The sequence below is a fragment of the Helicoverpa armigera genome, chromosome 18 (assembly GCF_030705265.1).
Source record: "Helicoverpa armigera isolate CAAS_96S chromosome 18, ASM3070526v1, whole genome shotgun sequence".
Lineage (NCBI taxonomy): Eukaryota > Metazoa > Arthropoda > Insecta > Lepidoptera > Noctuidae > Helicoverpa > Helicoverpa armigera.
In genome coordinates, this window is record NC_087137.1 from 3202839 (window position 1) to 3215550 (window position 12712).

Sequence of the window (12712 nt, forward strand, 5' to 3'; positions counted from 1 at the left end):
AAGACAGTTCGATATTCAAATACCGATCTCTTTGGTCACATCTGAAAAAGGTCGGCCTCACAAAGGTATTGATGTGGCTGAACGCGCGTATGATCTTCGCGTAAAAAAAATTGCACATAAGTATATATGCGACTGAATTTCCGTGTATTACAACAGTAGCCGGTAAAACCTAATAAGCTCCGGTTCTATACGGTTAATCGGGAAGTTCTCCGGCAAAAAAGGTTTTATAACGAGTTGCAAAGCATTGTACGGGGTCTATTGTATGAAATCCCGTCTCGGCTGTAGAAGCGGGAAAATGCTTCGTTCTGAGATGACGGTTTTCAGTGCTGAAGTGTGTTTTTAATCGTTATTGTTGTAAAATTACTGTGCCCGGAATATGGTGGTGAATGCTACATCGTGTCATCTAGCTTCGTTTTTCATAGGTAAGTTTGTTACTTCTGAAATTATACTTTTCAGAAGGTTTCGTAAGGAAGATAACTGCTTATTTACATCAAAGTATTCCCTGTAAATGAAATACAGTTGTACGAATATTTTTTGAAGAACTGGCTGGGGCTTGAAATTACTTGTACTTTTCATTTAAAGCTGTATTACAAAACTATGAAATACAAAGTTATCTAAAATCCGACCGCCAAAATAATTTGGAAAAGGTACGGGAGATGAGTGATTTGGCTAATTTAATGGTTAACAATTAACAAACCTCTGCTTACCCTCTCAACCTAGAAGATTACATACAAAACCTTGAATTGATGAATGCCTAGCTTGACAAACTCATCAAATTGAACTTTGCAGTATTTTGATAGACGCTAAATAAATTCTTAAAGTGGATTTGGACGTCAATAAATAATTTAAACAATATCTATAAAAAGAAAACTAAACAATATCTATTTATTGACATTACTATTCGCATGCGTCAGATATGTTTACTTCCTCGGTAGATCTTAGACTATTAGCACTCAGCTGGTACTTGTGACAACTCTTTAATATGTGCATGTCATGCTTAGTGCATAATTCACGGTTATACTTTGTTTACTCAAGAGCACGACGTCATCATCTGCCTAGCCTTTTCCCAACTATGTTGAGATTGGCTTCCAGTCCAACCAGATGCACTTGACTAGGTACGAATGCTTTATATGGAGCGACTGTCTATCTGGCCACCTCAACTCGGGTAACCCAAACCAGTAAATGATTAGACTTGTTGTCAGACATTCTGGTGTTTGGTTACCAGTAACGGATTTAAAGCCGGGTCTCACAAAAATCAATTGATTTTTCAGTAAGTTCCGAGTTCGTAGCCTTCAGAGATGGTTAATGAAAGTACACATATAAATGCTAAACTACACATACTTAGGTAATTCTTGTAGGTATTAGGTACCTAGGTATAACGTGGTAATTCTGATACTTGTTGCCTCATACTCAATAGTCCATTAAGTAAATCCAGCTGATGTATAAATAGAATTTTAAAGTGTTTACCTCTTAAAGTTTGTTAAGATTTTTTTTATTTTGAAATTCATTGTTGTATTATTAAGCAGAAAAGCGGATTGCTGAGTTTATGAACACTTATAGAGCGCTTACAAGGCATTTTAGCGCAACCCTGCAGCGCTATTTATGCTGAAGGGTTGCCCGGTTGTTGTGAACAGCAGGAAATCGGCTTTATATTATTCTGTAGTAAATATCGATTACTTAGTTGAATACCTACTTATGACGTTACTAGGTTATATTCTATACTCAAATAAAAAATACTGACCTATCAGATTACCTCATTAGTTATAAATAACATTAGTTATATTACTCGAGTATTATATACTCGAGTGTTGTAATTAAAATAAAATAAAAACTTTTTGCAACTGCTGTTGTGTAATATTTTTTACCAAAAACAATACCTACTTTTAATCGCCTATTGTCTGATGTGTTGTTATCGAAGTAGGTAAATCTATTGTGCCAAGAGATCAAGGTGAAAGAAAAGATAATACCTCTCTGAAATTAAATCTTGAGAAAATATTACGTAAAATAAAATGTTACATCTGAGCATTGTTCCAATATTCCAAGTTTTTTTTTGCTTGTTTACGCATTATTCAAATTCGGAAGGTCGAAAAGAATACAACGAGTATGTAGGGTGTTCCTATGTTAACGCAAGCTTTTATTTTGAAATATTGTAGGCATATGTTCCGATTGTGAAATGCTTTCAACCATGCACTTAACCTAGTATTAGGTATTTCTGACAAACTGTACATAAGTGATGCCATATTGCTGGTGGTATAACATAGGTAAGTGTTGCAATTTACAAAAATGTATTTCAGTGCTTTCGTGAGCGTGCCTACGATTTGCTCACATTACAGCTTTCAGGCGGATTTATGGGAAGCACTTTTCATATTTATACTTACCGACTAGTGCTTTGAGGAAGCAAAATGTAGGTACGTACATAGGAATACCTTAATCTGTGTCACCAGACACACAGATCCGAATGCTACTTCTTCCCACTATTAGCAAGCGATAAAGTCTGTCTTTTTGGCATTTGTACGTACTTTACAATGTTTATATTTGCATCGAACATCGTGATAGAGTGAATAAGACTCTAGTTTAGTTCTACAAAAATACCCTTCTTGAGCTTCATTCCTACACCGCGTTACTACAATTCTACCATAAAAGCAAAATCCATCAATGGCCAGTATTACTTATGCCATAGTGCAGGTTCCATTGAGTGACATAATCTCTTTTTTCGTTCTACTTTTTTTACGAAACTTGCAGCGGCTAATCTATTAGTACAAAGTTCACTATTACATTGTTTGTTCCCACATAATTATACTGACAATAGCGATCCAATTTATTTCACCAAATCTTTGTGAAAGTATATTCCGAAGAGGTTAGAATACATATTGCTAATATTCTTTATTTAAAACAAAAGTTACGTAACAGGCCGAATGGACTTCGGACAATTCATTACAAAAACAAAACATCATAAATGTATGGTACACGTTATTAATAATGTCCAAAATTAATATTTTATGCAAAGAAGCCGCGTGTGAAACATACGATGAATTAATTTTAAGAGACACGGGTGCTGTCGTTGTTCGGAAAAGGTAGGCTTAAAGCAAATATATGTACGGTAAAATAAAATAAGCTTATATTCAGGGTCTCTGAATTGAAAATCAACGTTAAGTAGATGCTTGAATATTCTCTTTATATGCTTTTTGCACACTGAATTTTATTTATAACGCAGGTTAGTTTATTTTTCAATAATAACTTAATTCAATTCCGAAATCGGTTCATGAGAGTCAGTTTAAAAACAGAATACTTAATTCGTGAAAAAGTATGTAAAACAAAGTATGTAAGTAAAATATCGTCAATCACAATACTTAAATTCAACTCGGAGAATCTTCTTCTCCATTTATGATTATCGAATGGAAAAATCTCCAAAGCAATATTATGTAAATGGCATTCTAGGTATTACGTTTCATTAGCCTGCACAATTTGCAGGAGCAATAAGTTCCTATAACAATAGAAATGATTGCAATTTGTACGTGTGTGCGTGTTGCTAATGTTCTTACATGTCATACGTAATTACGTTAACTTCCACATGGCTTGTAGTTATTTACATTTGCATTGATTTGTTAGGTCATTTTCTTGTTTTCTTATAGGTAATACCTGCCTATGTTACGTGGTGGTCGTCATTATAAAATCCATCTGCCCTTTCCATTCTCAATTTATTCGAAATTCCCTTGAGGTCAGTCAATCGAGAGTTTACTGTTTAATTTCTAAACGTCAATTCATTTTACTTATTCGCATGGACAGGTTCGAGCCGAGTTTAAGCCGAGTGATGGTAAATACTTTTTTTAAAAGAACTTCTTGGTTTCAGTCAATACTTATAGTCGTTCTGATATCGGCTAAGCACCTGATCTTTGTGCATATTATAGTTATCGGCACGGATATTGAGCTGTTCATCACGGAGATTGAAAAGAACCTTGACAGTCATGGTATCCATTATATATTATGGGGCATTGAATTCTGACCAAGATCGGCCTTCGATCAAAGGGTCCGAAGTCCAAATCGTGGCGACAGTGGCCCACATTTTTACTTTTTTTTATGACGCAACCTCTTTTGATCGTATTTTCGTAATCATTATGGCGTGACTATGGGAAAAAAATTGCGAATTACTTTTCCTGTTAAGTGAACTTTGCACTTTGTTATTTAAGCGAATAATTAATTTAGAAAGTAATGATAATGTAACAATTTGAGGTTTCTAATTGTTTCCACAGAGGCTTAAAGTATTTTTATATGTAATATCCTAGCCTATAGAATATACCTACTATTATTTTTTAGGAGATTTAATAACGAGAAAGATGAGCTACTTATTATACGTTGAACTCTGTTGGTCTCTCAAACTTATAGCGTGTGCCATATTAGCTTTCCTTTATCATAACTCCATCTTCCACATATTAAGATGATGCAGCAATTTTTTGTGCTGATAGTACAATTAATCTTGTTTCAGGAATAGCAGAAATATGTTTCATGACAGCGCCAGTCGGTCAGTGCGCCCACTGCTGCCCAAGAGATGACGCCGTCGATATACAGTATAAGTTATTTACTAGGTAAGACTTTTTTTTAAACTAGTTGCTTTTTGAGGCTCCGTAATAAGTATCGAAATCACCGTCTGTGGTATTGTTCGCTCTTTCGGGATTTCAACGATGCTTGGGTGCACTGTCCCTCCGTAACCAGCTTAGTAGACTTAAATGACTGAGGTTTGATTTCCAAAGTAAGGAAAGTTTAGATGACATATTCCTCGCTCTGAAGTTAGTTGTCAGGGTGAGTATGGGTTCTATAAGTGCACTAAAGTTCTGTTTATAATTTTATTAATTAACTTGTAATTCATTTCGTACCAAAAAAGCGTGATGATATCATATTTTACGTTTACGTTATAAGGACTTTAAGATCATGTTATTAAATAATACTCCATATTCCTAGTAGTAGTAACCCATTTGGCGACCAAAATGACGTAACATTCCGCATTTGTAGCTCAGGGTCGCCGGTTCAATTTCCGTAGCGGGACCGATGCAGCGCCTAGTCCACTAACATTTGTGCACAGATTAAACGACTACAGATCTACTGTTATTGTTAGTTTGTTTGTATTTTTGATACAGTGTGATGGTTAAGAAAGTTTTGTAAGTGAAGAAAACTTTGATACTATATTGAAACGAGCAGATAAATCGTGCCGACTGATAGTTGTGCTTTCGAGGAAAAATAGTTGAATCGATATGGTTTGATGAAAGATTTAAAATATCCTTAGATAGTTTTAAAGGTACAATCACGTAAATAAAATAAAGATCCATGACATCATATAAAGTCGTCCTTAAACTACAACAGCACTATTTACAAAAAATGCATCAATAAACATCAACCCACAATTATTTCAAAAATAGCTCCTCACCTACCAGGGCAACATACAACTTAGCAGGTTCAATCGCAAGGCTGCATGCAAGCATTAAGCAGCTACCGTGCAACGGTACGTAATTGCCATAACCTTTGTTTAGGCCAACATCAGGGCTGTGAGCACGTTTCATGACCATACCAAGTTATTAGGAAAAGGCTGGACGGTGCTAAATGAGGGTACAGCTGTGACGTCATTCTCGTGACAGCAGGACATACATTTGCGTATGAACGATGGATGGCTTCGGTTGTTTTGCCTAAATAATTATTTTGGGACATTGTTAATAGGTAGGTTTATGTATTGGGTGTTACTCATTCCTAAAGGGTCGCTTCGCTAGAGTCTCCATATTAATGGTACATAGACAATGTTGGTAGTTACGCAAGACCCTGGTCATGGAAAAACTTATTGGGTCCAAGGGAGAATCCTGAGAACTCTGAGAAGAAACTATAAACTTTCGTGTTTAATGATACCTATTATAAAATATTCCTAAAATGTAAAGCAAAATAGAAGACAAAGAGCCTATTCAGCTCCGGAAATCGAGTTTCTAACAAACTTTTTCCATGTCGACAAAATTGATCATCATCATTACATATTATTGCTTTATTTCCAGGTTAAATCCCACGACGTTTCAAATTCTGCCGCCAAATGACGTCAACGGTATACGTGCCACGAATTTTAACTTCGCCAATCCGACTGTCATTTATTTGATGGGATTTTCGGAGTCCACTAGTGGAGTTGGAACTAGTACAGTAAGAGATGGTGAGAGAAACTCTTTTTTTATGAAGCTAGAATATTATTTTACAGAGGCTTTTTGGTTCATTAGCAATTATATTTTGATGGCCATTTTTAATATCTACTTCTTAAAAAGGGATACTTAGATTTAAAAAAAATTATGTTTCACCAAAATATATTAAGAACTAGAAAATGTATGTCAACACTTTCAGCGAACCAGGAATTCTTGTACGTTTGCATAAGAACAATGGTTCCTTTGAGACCAATAGTGCTGTTACAGCGGCAAATACCTTGAAAATGCACTTTGAAAATACAATGCTTACTGCGAAACCTACACAACTACTGAAAATAGACCATTATAAATAACGAAGTGATAATTCTGACAAAAAAACACGTTCGAATTTGAAAAATATTTATCATCATTTTTTTATTGTCACTTCTTGATTTCAAAGTAAGTTTTTTTTTTTTCAAATAGACCAACGAGAGCTCTTTTCAACAGTCTAAAATTGCACACTGAATTTTCGTAGCAAGCACGCAGTTGTTTACATACACACAAGCCCATTTACTGCATGCCGTGACCACTTTCGTAGTCGCGTAGCAGTTAACGAGGCGACTACGGCGTAGCGCGTGTGAAGGGTTACTATAATTTGCGACCGTAATATAAGTGGCTACGCTAGTTATTCATTCATGGTTTAAATGCAGGTTTCAAGTTGTTAAGTCACATCTGGTTGTTACTGGATATGGGAGTAAACTATATATGTACAGACTTAAACATAATGGTCAGTAGCGAATGTGAGTAAAGTACATTATATACATGCTTTAAGAAATGGTCAGTCAAGTCTATGTGGTAAAGATTCTAAGAAAGAAAGTCAAGTTTTAGTCAATATAGATTATGAAGGGAGGTGGATCTGCATAAATAATAATCATCATGTTAATTATATAATTAAACTTATAAACTATGAGCGAACTGACATATTTGATATTATTCTTCTTCTTCTTAGCGTTTATCCCGTCTTGTGACGGGGTCCGCTTTCCGTATCTTCTTCTTCCACTTCGCTATATATCCTGGACATCTTCCTCTTCGAGTTCGCAGATTCTCATGTCTTTCTTTGATTATTTGATAGTTATCACATAGTAATAAATAGTTACTGCATTTTGCGCAAGAATCGTAACACGTAAATATTCTAAAATTAATTGTTTCAGTTCTAAATTCAAGGTCCTTTATTAAAATAAAACAGTATTTGTCCATGCATTAGTAGGAATTTAAAATAGCATTACCATTGCATGTCCGTACACACAAACATTAGCACAATTCTATATTTAGCCATCATTGAAATAGGTAAATATCGCGGCTATACAATAATCGATTTAGCATTCGAATGCTACTAGTATCGGTAATGTCAATTAGAGCTGTGTTTGTGGCGATCGTGTGCTAATAGATTACATCGCTCAATGGTGATATTGTGTCATATCGATATTTTACATACGGAAATAGAAATAATAACTTAATACTTTGTTAAATCATTTCATTGTACGGACGATCTGGCCAAGGTCATTGGGAAGCAGTGGATGCGGGTTGCTGAAGATTGAGCAAAGTGGCGTAGGTTGGGGAAGGCCTTTATCCAGCAGTGGATGTCTTTCTACTGACACGACGATATTATTAACTAAACATAGAAATACAGAACTAGATGATATGTCCGTTAAAAAATTTGTAGGCTTTGTTACCATTTGAAGCTGTCGAAACTCTTCCAAATTGAAGAATTTTTTTTTTTGCATCAAGGGCAAAATAATCGCCATAGTGATGGATTTAGAATAAAATTAAAACACATATAGGTAGCAAAATCGTTTAACATATTATTGAACACTAATAAAGTAATAAAAATACCTAAATTCCTGTAATATTAGTGTTAATCAGAGCTAATGGCTACAACGTCCATTGATGCATGATAATTAAATATTTATGGATAACCAACATGCTGGCAAAGCGGTAATAAAAACGATTTTATCGCCATAGACAATAACGCTATCTTTATGGTGTGGTCAGTGTTAAAATTGTTTAGTGGTCACTTTTACAGTGTGATTGCATTGTAAATATGGAACGTCTAAAGGTTTATTTATGTTTAGTTCTTGTCCTGACTTTTGCGTATAAACATCTTTTTCTTTGAGTATAGGTAACCAGTACCTATTAAAAATAAAATAGGTAACCAGAAGGGACCCTCGAATTTTCCACGTTGGTATTCATCTAAAGTTTCTAGAGCCTTATGACGGAAACACTTCTTGATTTTTTTCTTGAGGTTAAGTTTTTTTTCTTTCATCTCAAGAAAGGGCAATATGATACAAAATGAATAAATTAGTATAATATGTTCGTCTTTTGTTTTCAGCGCATCTAGCGGCAGCGGACTATAATTTTATCGCCGTTGACTGGTCGCGGCTCATCGTGTTCCCTTGGTAATATATACCTACAAATTGTATTATAAGAAACTAGAGTCGAGAGTAATAAATAAGGCATAAAATACATGTACCGTATTGCTCATGCAACCAAATATTCAACCAAATAGTACCCATTATTAAGGACCACAAGCACCAATAACAGTAAATCCGACATCACAAAACGAATGACCGGTCGAATAAACCGCGTATGTAAGCGAAATACAGTTGTTACAGCGTTTAACATGTAACTGAAATGTTATGATTCGGCATACGTGAGGCGTGAGGGCAACCCAATGCGCCCCGGAGGAAAACGTAGCCTTATATATAGGTCCCTTATTTATTACGCAATGGCGACTAGCCAACAGCATTTGGCTAGATTTATGTCTGTTCCCACATTCGGGCACAACGGACCGTTTTTGTTTTCTTTGGCGTTTTTGTTTGCGTGTTATTCATTAGGGCTCTCTCGTTAATTATTGGTGCAGTGTTTTGGGCAAGCATTCAAATACGTTACGTATAAAGGCTGTCGGTTTTGAATTTTGCTGCAGCATCGTTTTGTGGGCTACTTTACAAAGGTTCTTGCCGTGGTCTACGGCAAGTCTGCCGTGGTCTGGTTCTCTATAAAGGAATGGATTAAGATTGCGATATAAAAATGCACACAGTTAAGTCATATAAAGGCAAAATGAATGACTCTGAAACTTGTTTATTTCTGAGCACTTTTATGAGTGGTTTATCTATCTTTTTAAGAGAAAGGAATAGATGAATGTTTTGCTTGAAGGTTCACCATCCTTATTTTACTTCAAATAAAATCAGTACTACATTGACTCTAAAACACTACCATTCCCAGGTACGTATCAGCAGTCCGCAACACTCGCTACATGGGCGTACGTCTAGCAGACTTCATACAATTCCTGAACTCCATTGGGGTCCCAGCATCGTCCATCCACGTAGTCGGGTTCTCCCTGGGGGCCGAAGCCGCGGGGTTCACCGGCAAGAACCTGCGGTCGCGGGGGTTACTGCTCGGCAGGATTACAGGTGAGCTACAGTTAACTTCATACAATTCCTGAACTCCATCGGGGTCCCAGCCTCGTCCATCCACGTGGTCGGGTTCTCCCTGGGGGCCGAAGCCGCGGGGTTCACCGGCAAGAACCTGCGGGCGCGGGGGTTACTGGTCGGCAGGATTACAGGTAAGCTACAGAGCTTAGAGTGAGATATTTGCGAGAGATTTGAATTTCTTACGAATGTAGGGTTGGTAAAGCGAATTTTACACGCTTTTTATTAGCTTCACCTGTATGTTTGTAGGTTTGTAAGTTTGTTTGAAACCGACTTCTTTGGGCGCGATTTTGACCCACTTTAAACGGCCAGATTTCGTTCAAACTATGTAGATTTATTGAGGACCGATGACAATACACTAATTTGATAAAATTATTTATAGTAATTTTAAAAATTCGTAAAATAAAAATAACTGCGTGATAAAGAAACAACGGTTTCCCTTTACATTGATATAATTAATTGGTAATTATGGCCGTATCTTTATAAGATAAATAAACAGTGTCAACCAGGTTGTAAGGTAAATAAAGAAAAGGAATTTTAACTTCAGTCCTAAGCGGGCTCGTTGTTGTTATTAATTTATTGCATCAATGTCATTTAACGGCGACATTATAAATTAATATTCCCGTAGAAGTGTCTTTAGTAACAAGGCTGTCAGTAGCAAACAATATAATATTAAAGCGTCAACAATGGCGTTGCATTTGATGTCTGAAGGTTCCTTATATCCCCTACTAAATTATCCAGTGAATTATTTAGCACAAACTCGCAGCCCCGGATCTTCAATTTTTATTAGGCGGGGCAAAATCTGAAAAATGCCGCCCTGCCTACCTACTAATGTTTATTTTCACCTTTATCATCTATCCATATAATATTAGCTATCAATATGTAGGCAGGCAGGGCCGTCTCTAGCTCATGTAGCGCCTGGGTGCAATCATCACCCAAGCGCACACTATGTATTGAAGTACTTACAGTAGTTACAAGGAATATAAATAAGAACGTGCGAATGAAGTGCACTTTTTTGGTAGGTAAAGGACTTAAAAAATGTGTCAATTAATTGTAGGCTCAAACTGTTGGTCAGGTTTAAGTTATGAAAGTCGAGACAGATCAATGCAATTGTGTAAAGTAGCGCGAGCGAAGCGAGCGCGCAAATTTTTCGGAACACAAAAAGTTAATAAGTTTTAAAAAGCGCTGTTAAGTAACAAGGAAGCGCAAACTTTTTGTGATTTTGAGGACTCCATAAAAAAAATGTTGTCTACATTTGACTTATAAAAAGTGAGACAGCGTGGACTTGACTTACGAAGTTACTAAAGCAAATATTTCGCGAGCGAAGCGAGCGCGAAATTTTTTGAGCCTACGAAACAAAATTATCTGATCAAGTACACTGACACTGACAAGACTCACAAATTAAACTGGGAATTACGTACAAATAAAAAGAAAACGTGATTAGAGACCGAATCAATGACCGACGACCGAGTCAATAAAAATAATAAACAATCAGAAAAACAGGTCATACATTGTCATTTAACCGCGAGCGTAGCGAGCGAGAATTTTTTCACTTAGTTGGAGGATGTTAAAAGTAAAAAATAATCAAAATGTTCAATCAAACAAAGCGAAGGTGACTTTTTTAGGAACTTTGCTTGTCAGTATCGTGATACAATGTGGAACTTCCTTATCAAACGGGTGTAATTTCATCCAAAATTCCTGGTGGTGGGGCGTCCCGCGGCGCCCCTGAGACCAAGTCGCCCGGGTTATTCGCACACCTTGCACCATAGGTTAATATGGCGCTGTAAGTAACTATTACAGTAATCTGTTATGTAGGACTTAAAATAAAAATAAATATGCGATATTCCTGGCTCATAGATGATCGCAAATAATTTTTAATCAATTTTAGTTTGCTAAAACTTAGCCTCGTGAATAATTAATGTTCATGCAGTCATGCAGCTTGTCTCACTCCGCGCTCAGGGTATCGGTCAAATTGATATGGCCACGAAATTGCTGTACTTGTGCTATTTTTATTTAACCGTTAATTTTTCCGTGGTCAAAATTAGTTATCCATTGGTCTGTGAAGTGTGAGTTTTGCCGCCCCCCGAATTTGCCGCCCGGGGCACAGGCCCCGGCTTGCCCCCCCCTAGATCCGGGGCTGCAAACTCGATAGACGTTAACTGTATACAACATTAAAAATTAAATAGGTAGGGTAAGGTTTAGGATCAAAGTGAAGATACATAAATATCTTGAAATACCAATAAAACATAAGGATAGGTAAAGTAGCTAAAGACACGAATAGGTACTTTCATACTTTTAAATTGGAAGCCGATCCCTATATAGTTAGAAAAACGCTAGGCAGATGATAATGAAAACACAAGGTTGGCTATTTCCCCAAATTTTTTGGATGTTCTTAGTTGAGAAAAGAAAAGAAAATAAGGGAAAACCTGAACACAAAGCGTGTGCCAAACAACGATTCAAAAAAAGAACGTTATATTTTTTTTAATTCCAGGTTTAGACCCAGCCTACCCGGGGTACAGCCTATCAAACAACGACGGCCATCTTGCCAAAGGTGATGCGGCCTTCGTAGACGTTCTACACACGAACCCTGGAGTCTTCGGGTTTCTAAGGCCAATAGGTGATGTGGACTTCTATGCGAATCCTGGCAGTTGGATCCAGCCTGGGTGTTGGGTGGATGAGCTCATTAAGAACCGGGAGTTTAGATTTGTTTGTGAGTAGCCTGTTTATTTATTGAGGATATGCCATAGATTCGACAGATCTAAGATATTTAACACCTAGAAGGGATATAAGGGAGTTAGGTTAATTTCATAGCGACGCGGAATTCCTGCATGCGGGAGTCTGAAAACTGCAGGTTTTCAGAGGATGAAGTCCCACATACCATCTCGGTGCCATCCTTTATCCTTTATTTTTATAAATCATTAAAATAATAGTCCATTATATAAAAATTACATCGTGGAAGGGAAGGTCGAAGGAAAGAGAGGAAGGGGTCGTCCAAGATATAGCTACATCAAGCAAATTAAAGAAAAGGTGAAGGTCGTGACGTATAAGGAAGTTCAGGAGTTGGCGCTAGATAGGTGTAAA

The 12712-nt window shown here is 36.7% G+C and overlaps 2 protein-coding genes across 3 annotated transcripts in view; one reads left to right on the forward strand and one right to left on the reverse strand.

Moving 5' to 3' along the window:
* LOC110375796 (arginine/serine-rich protein PNISR) overlaps window positions 1-12712 on the reverse strand; it is a 69076-nt gene that overhangs the window by 11334 nt on the left and 45030 nt on the right. The window lies entirely within an intron of this gene.
* Window positions 1-12712, forward strand: part of LOC110375797 (pancreatic lipase-related protein 2) — an 18412-nt gene continuing 5700 nt past the window's right edge. Inside the window, exons 1-6 of the mRNA XM_021334053.3 lie at window positions 1-422; window positions 4484-4583; window positions 6030-6178; window positions 8533-8599; window positions 9426-9613; window positions 12123-12341. Of these exons, the coding sequence (XP_021189728.3) occupies window positions 377-422; window positions 4484-4583; window positions 6030-6178; window positions 8533-8599; window positions 9426-9613; window positions 12123-12341 (769 nt within the window). The 5' untranslated portion in view covers window positions 1-376. The remainder of the gene's footprint in view (window positions 423-4483; window positions 4584-6029; window positions 6179-8532; window positions 8600-9425; window positions 9614-12122; window positions 12342-12712) is intronic.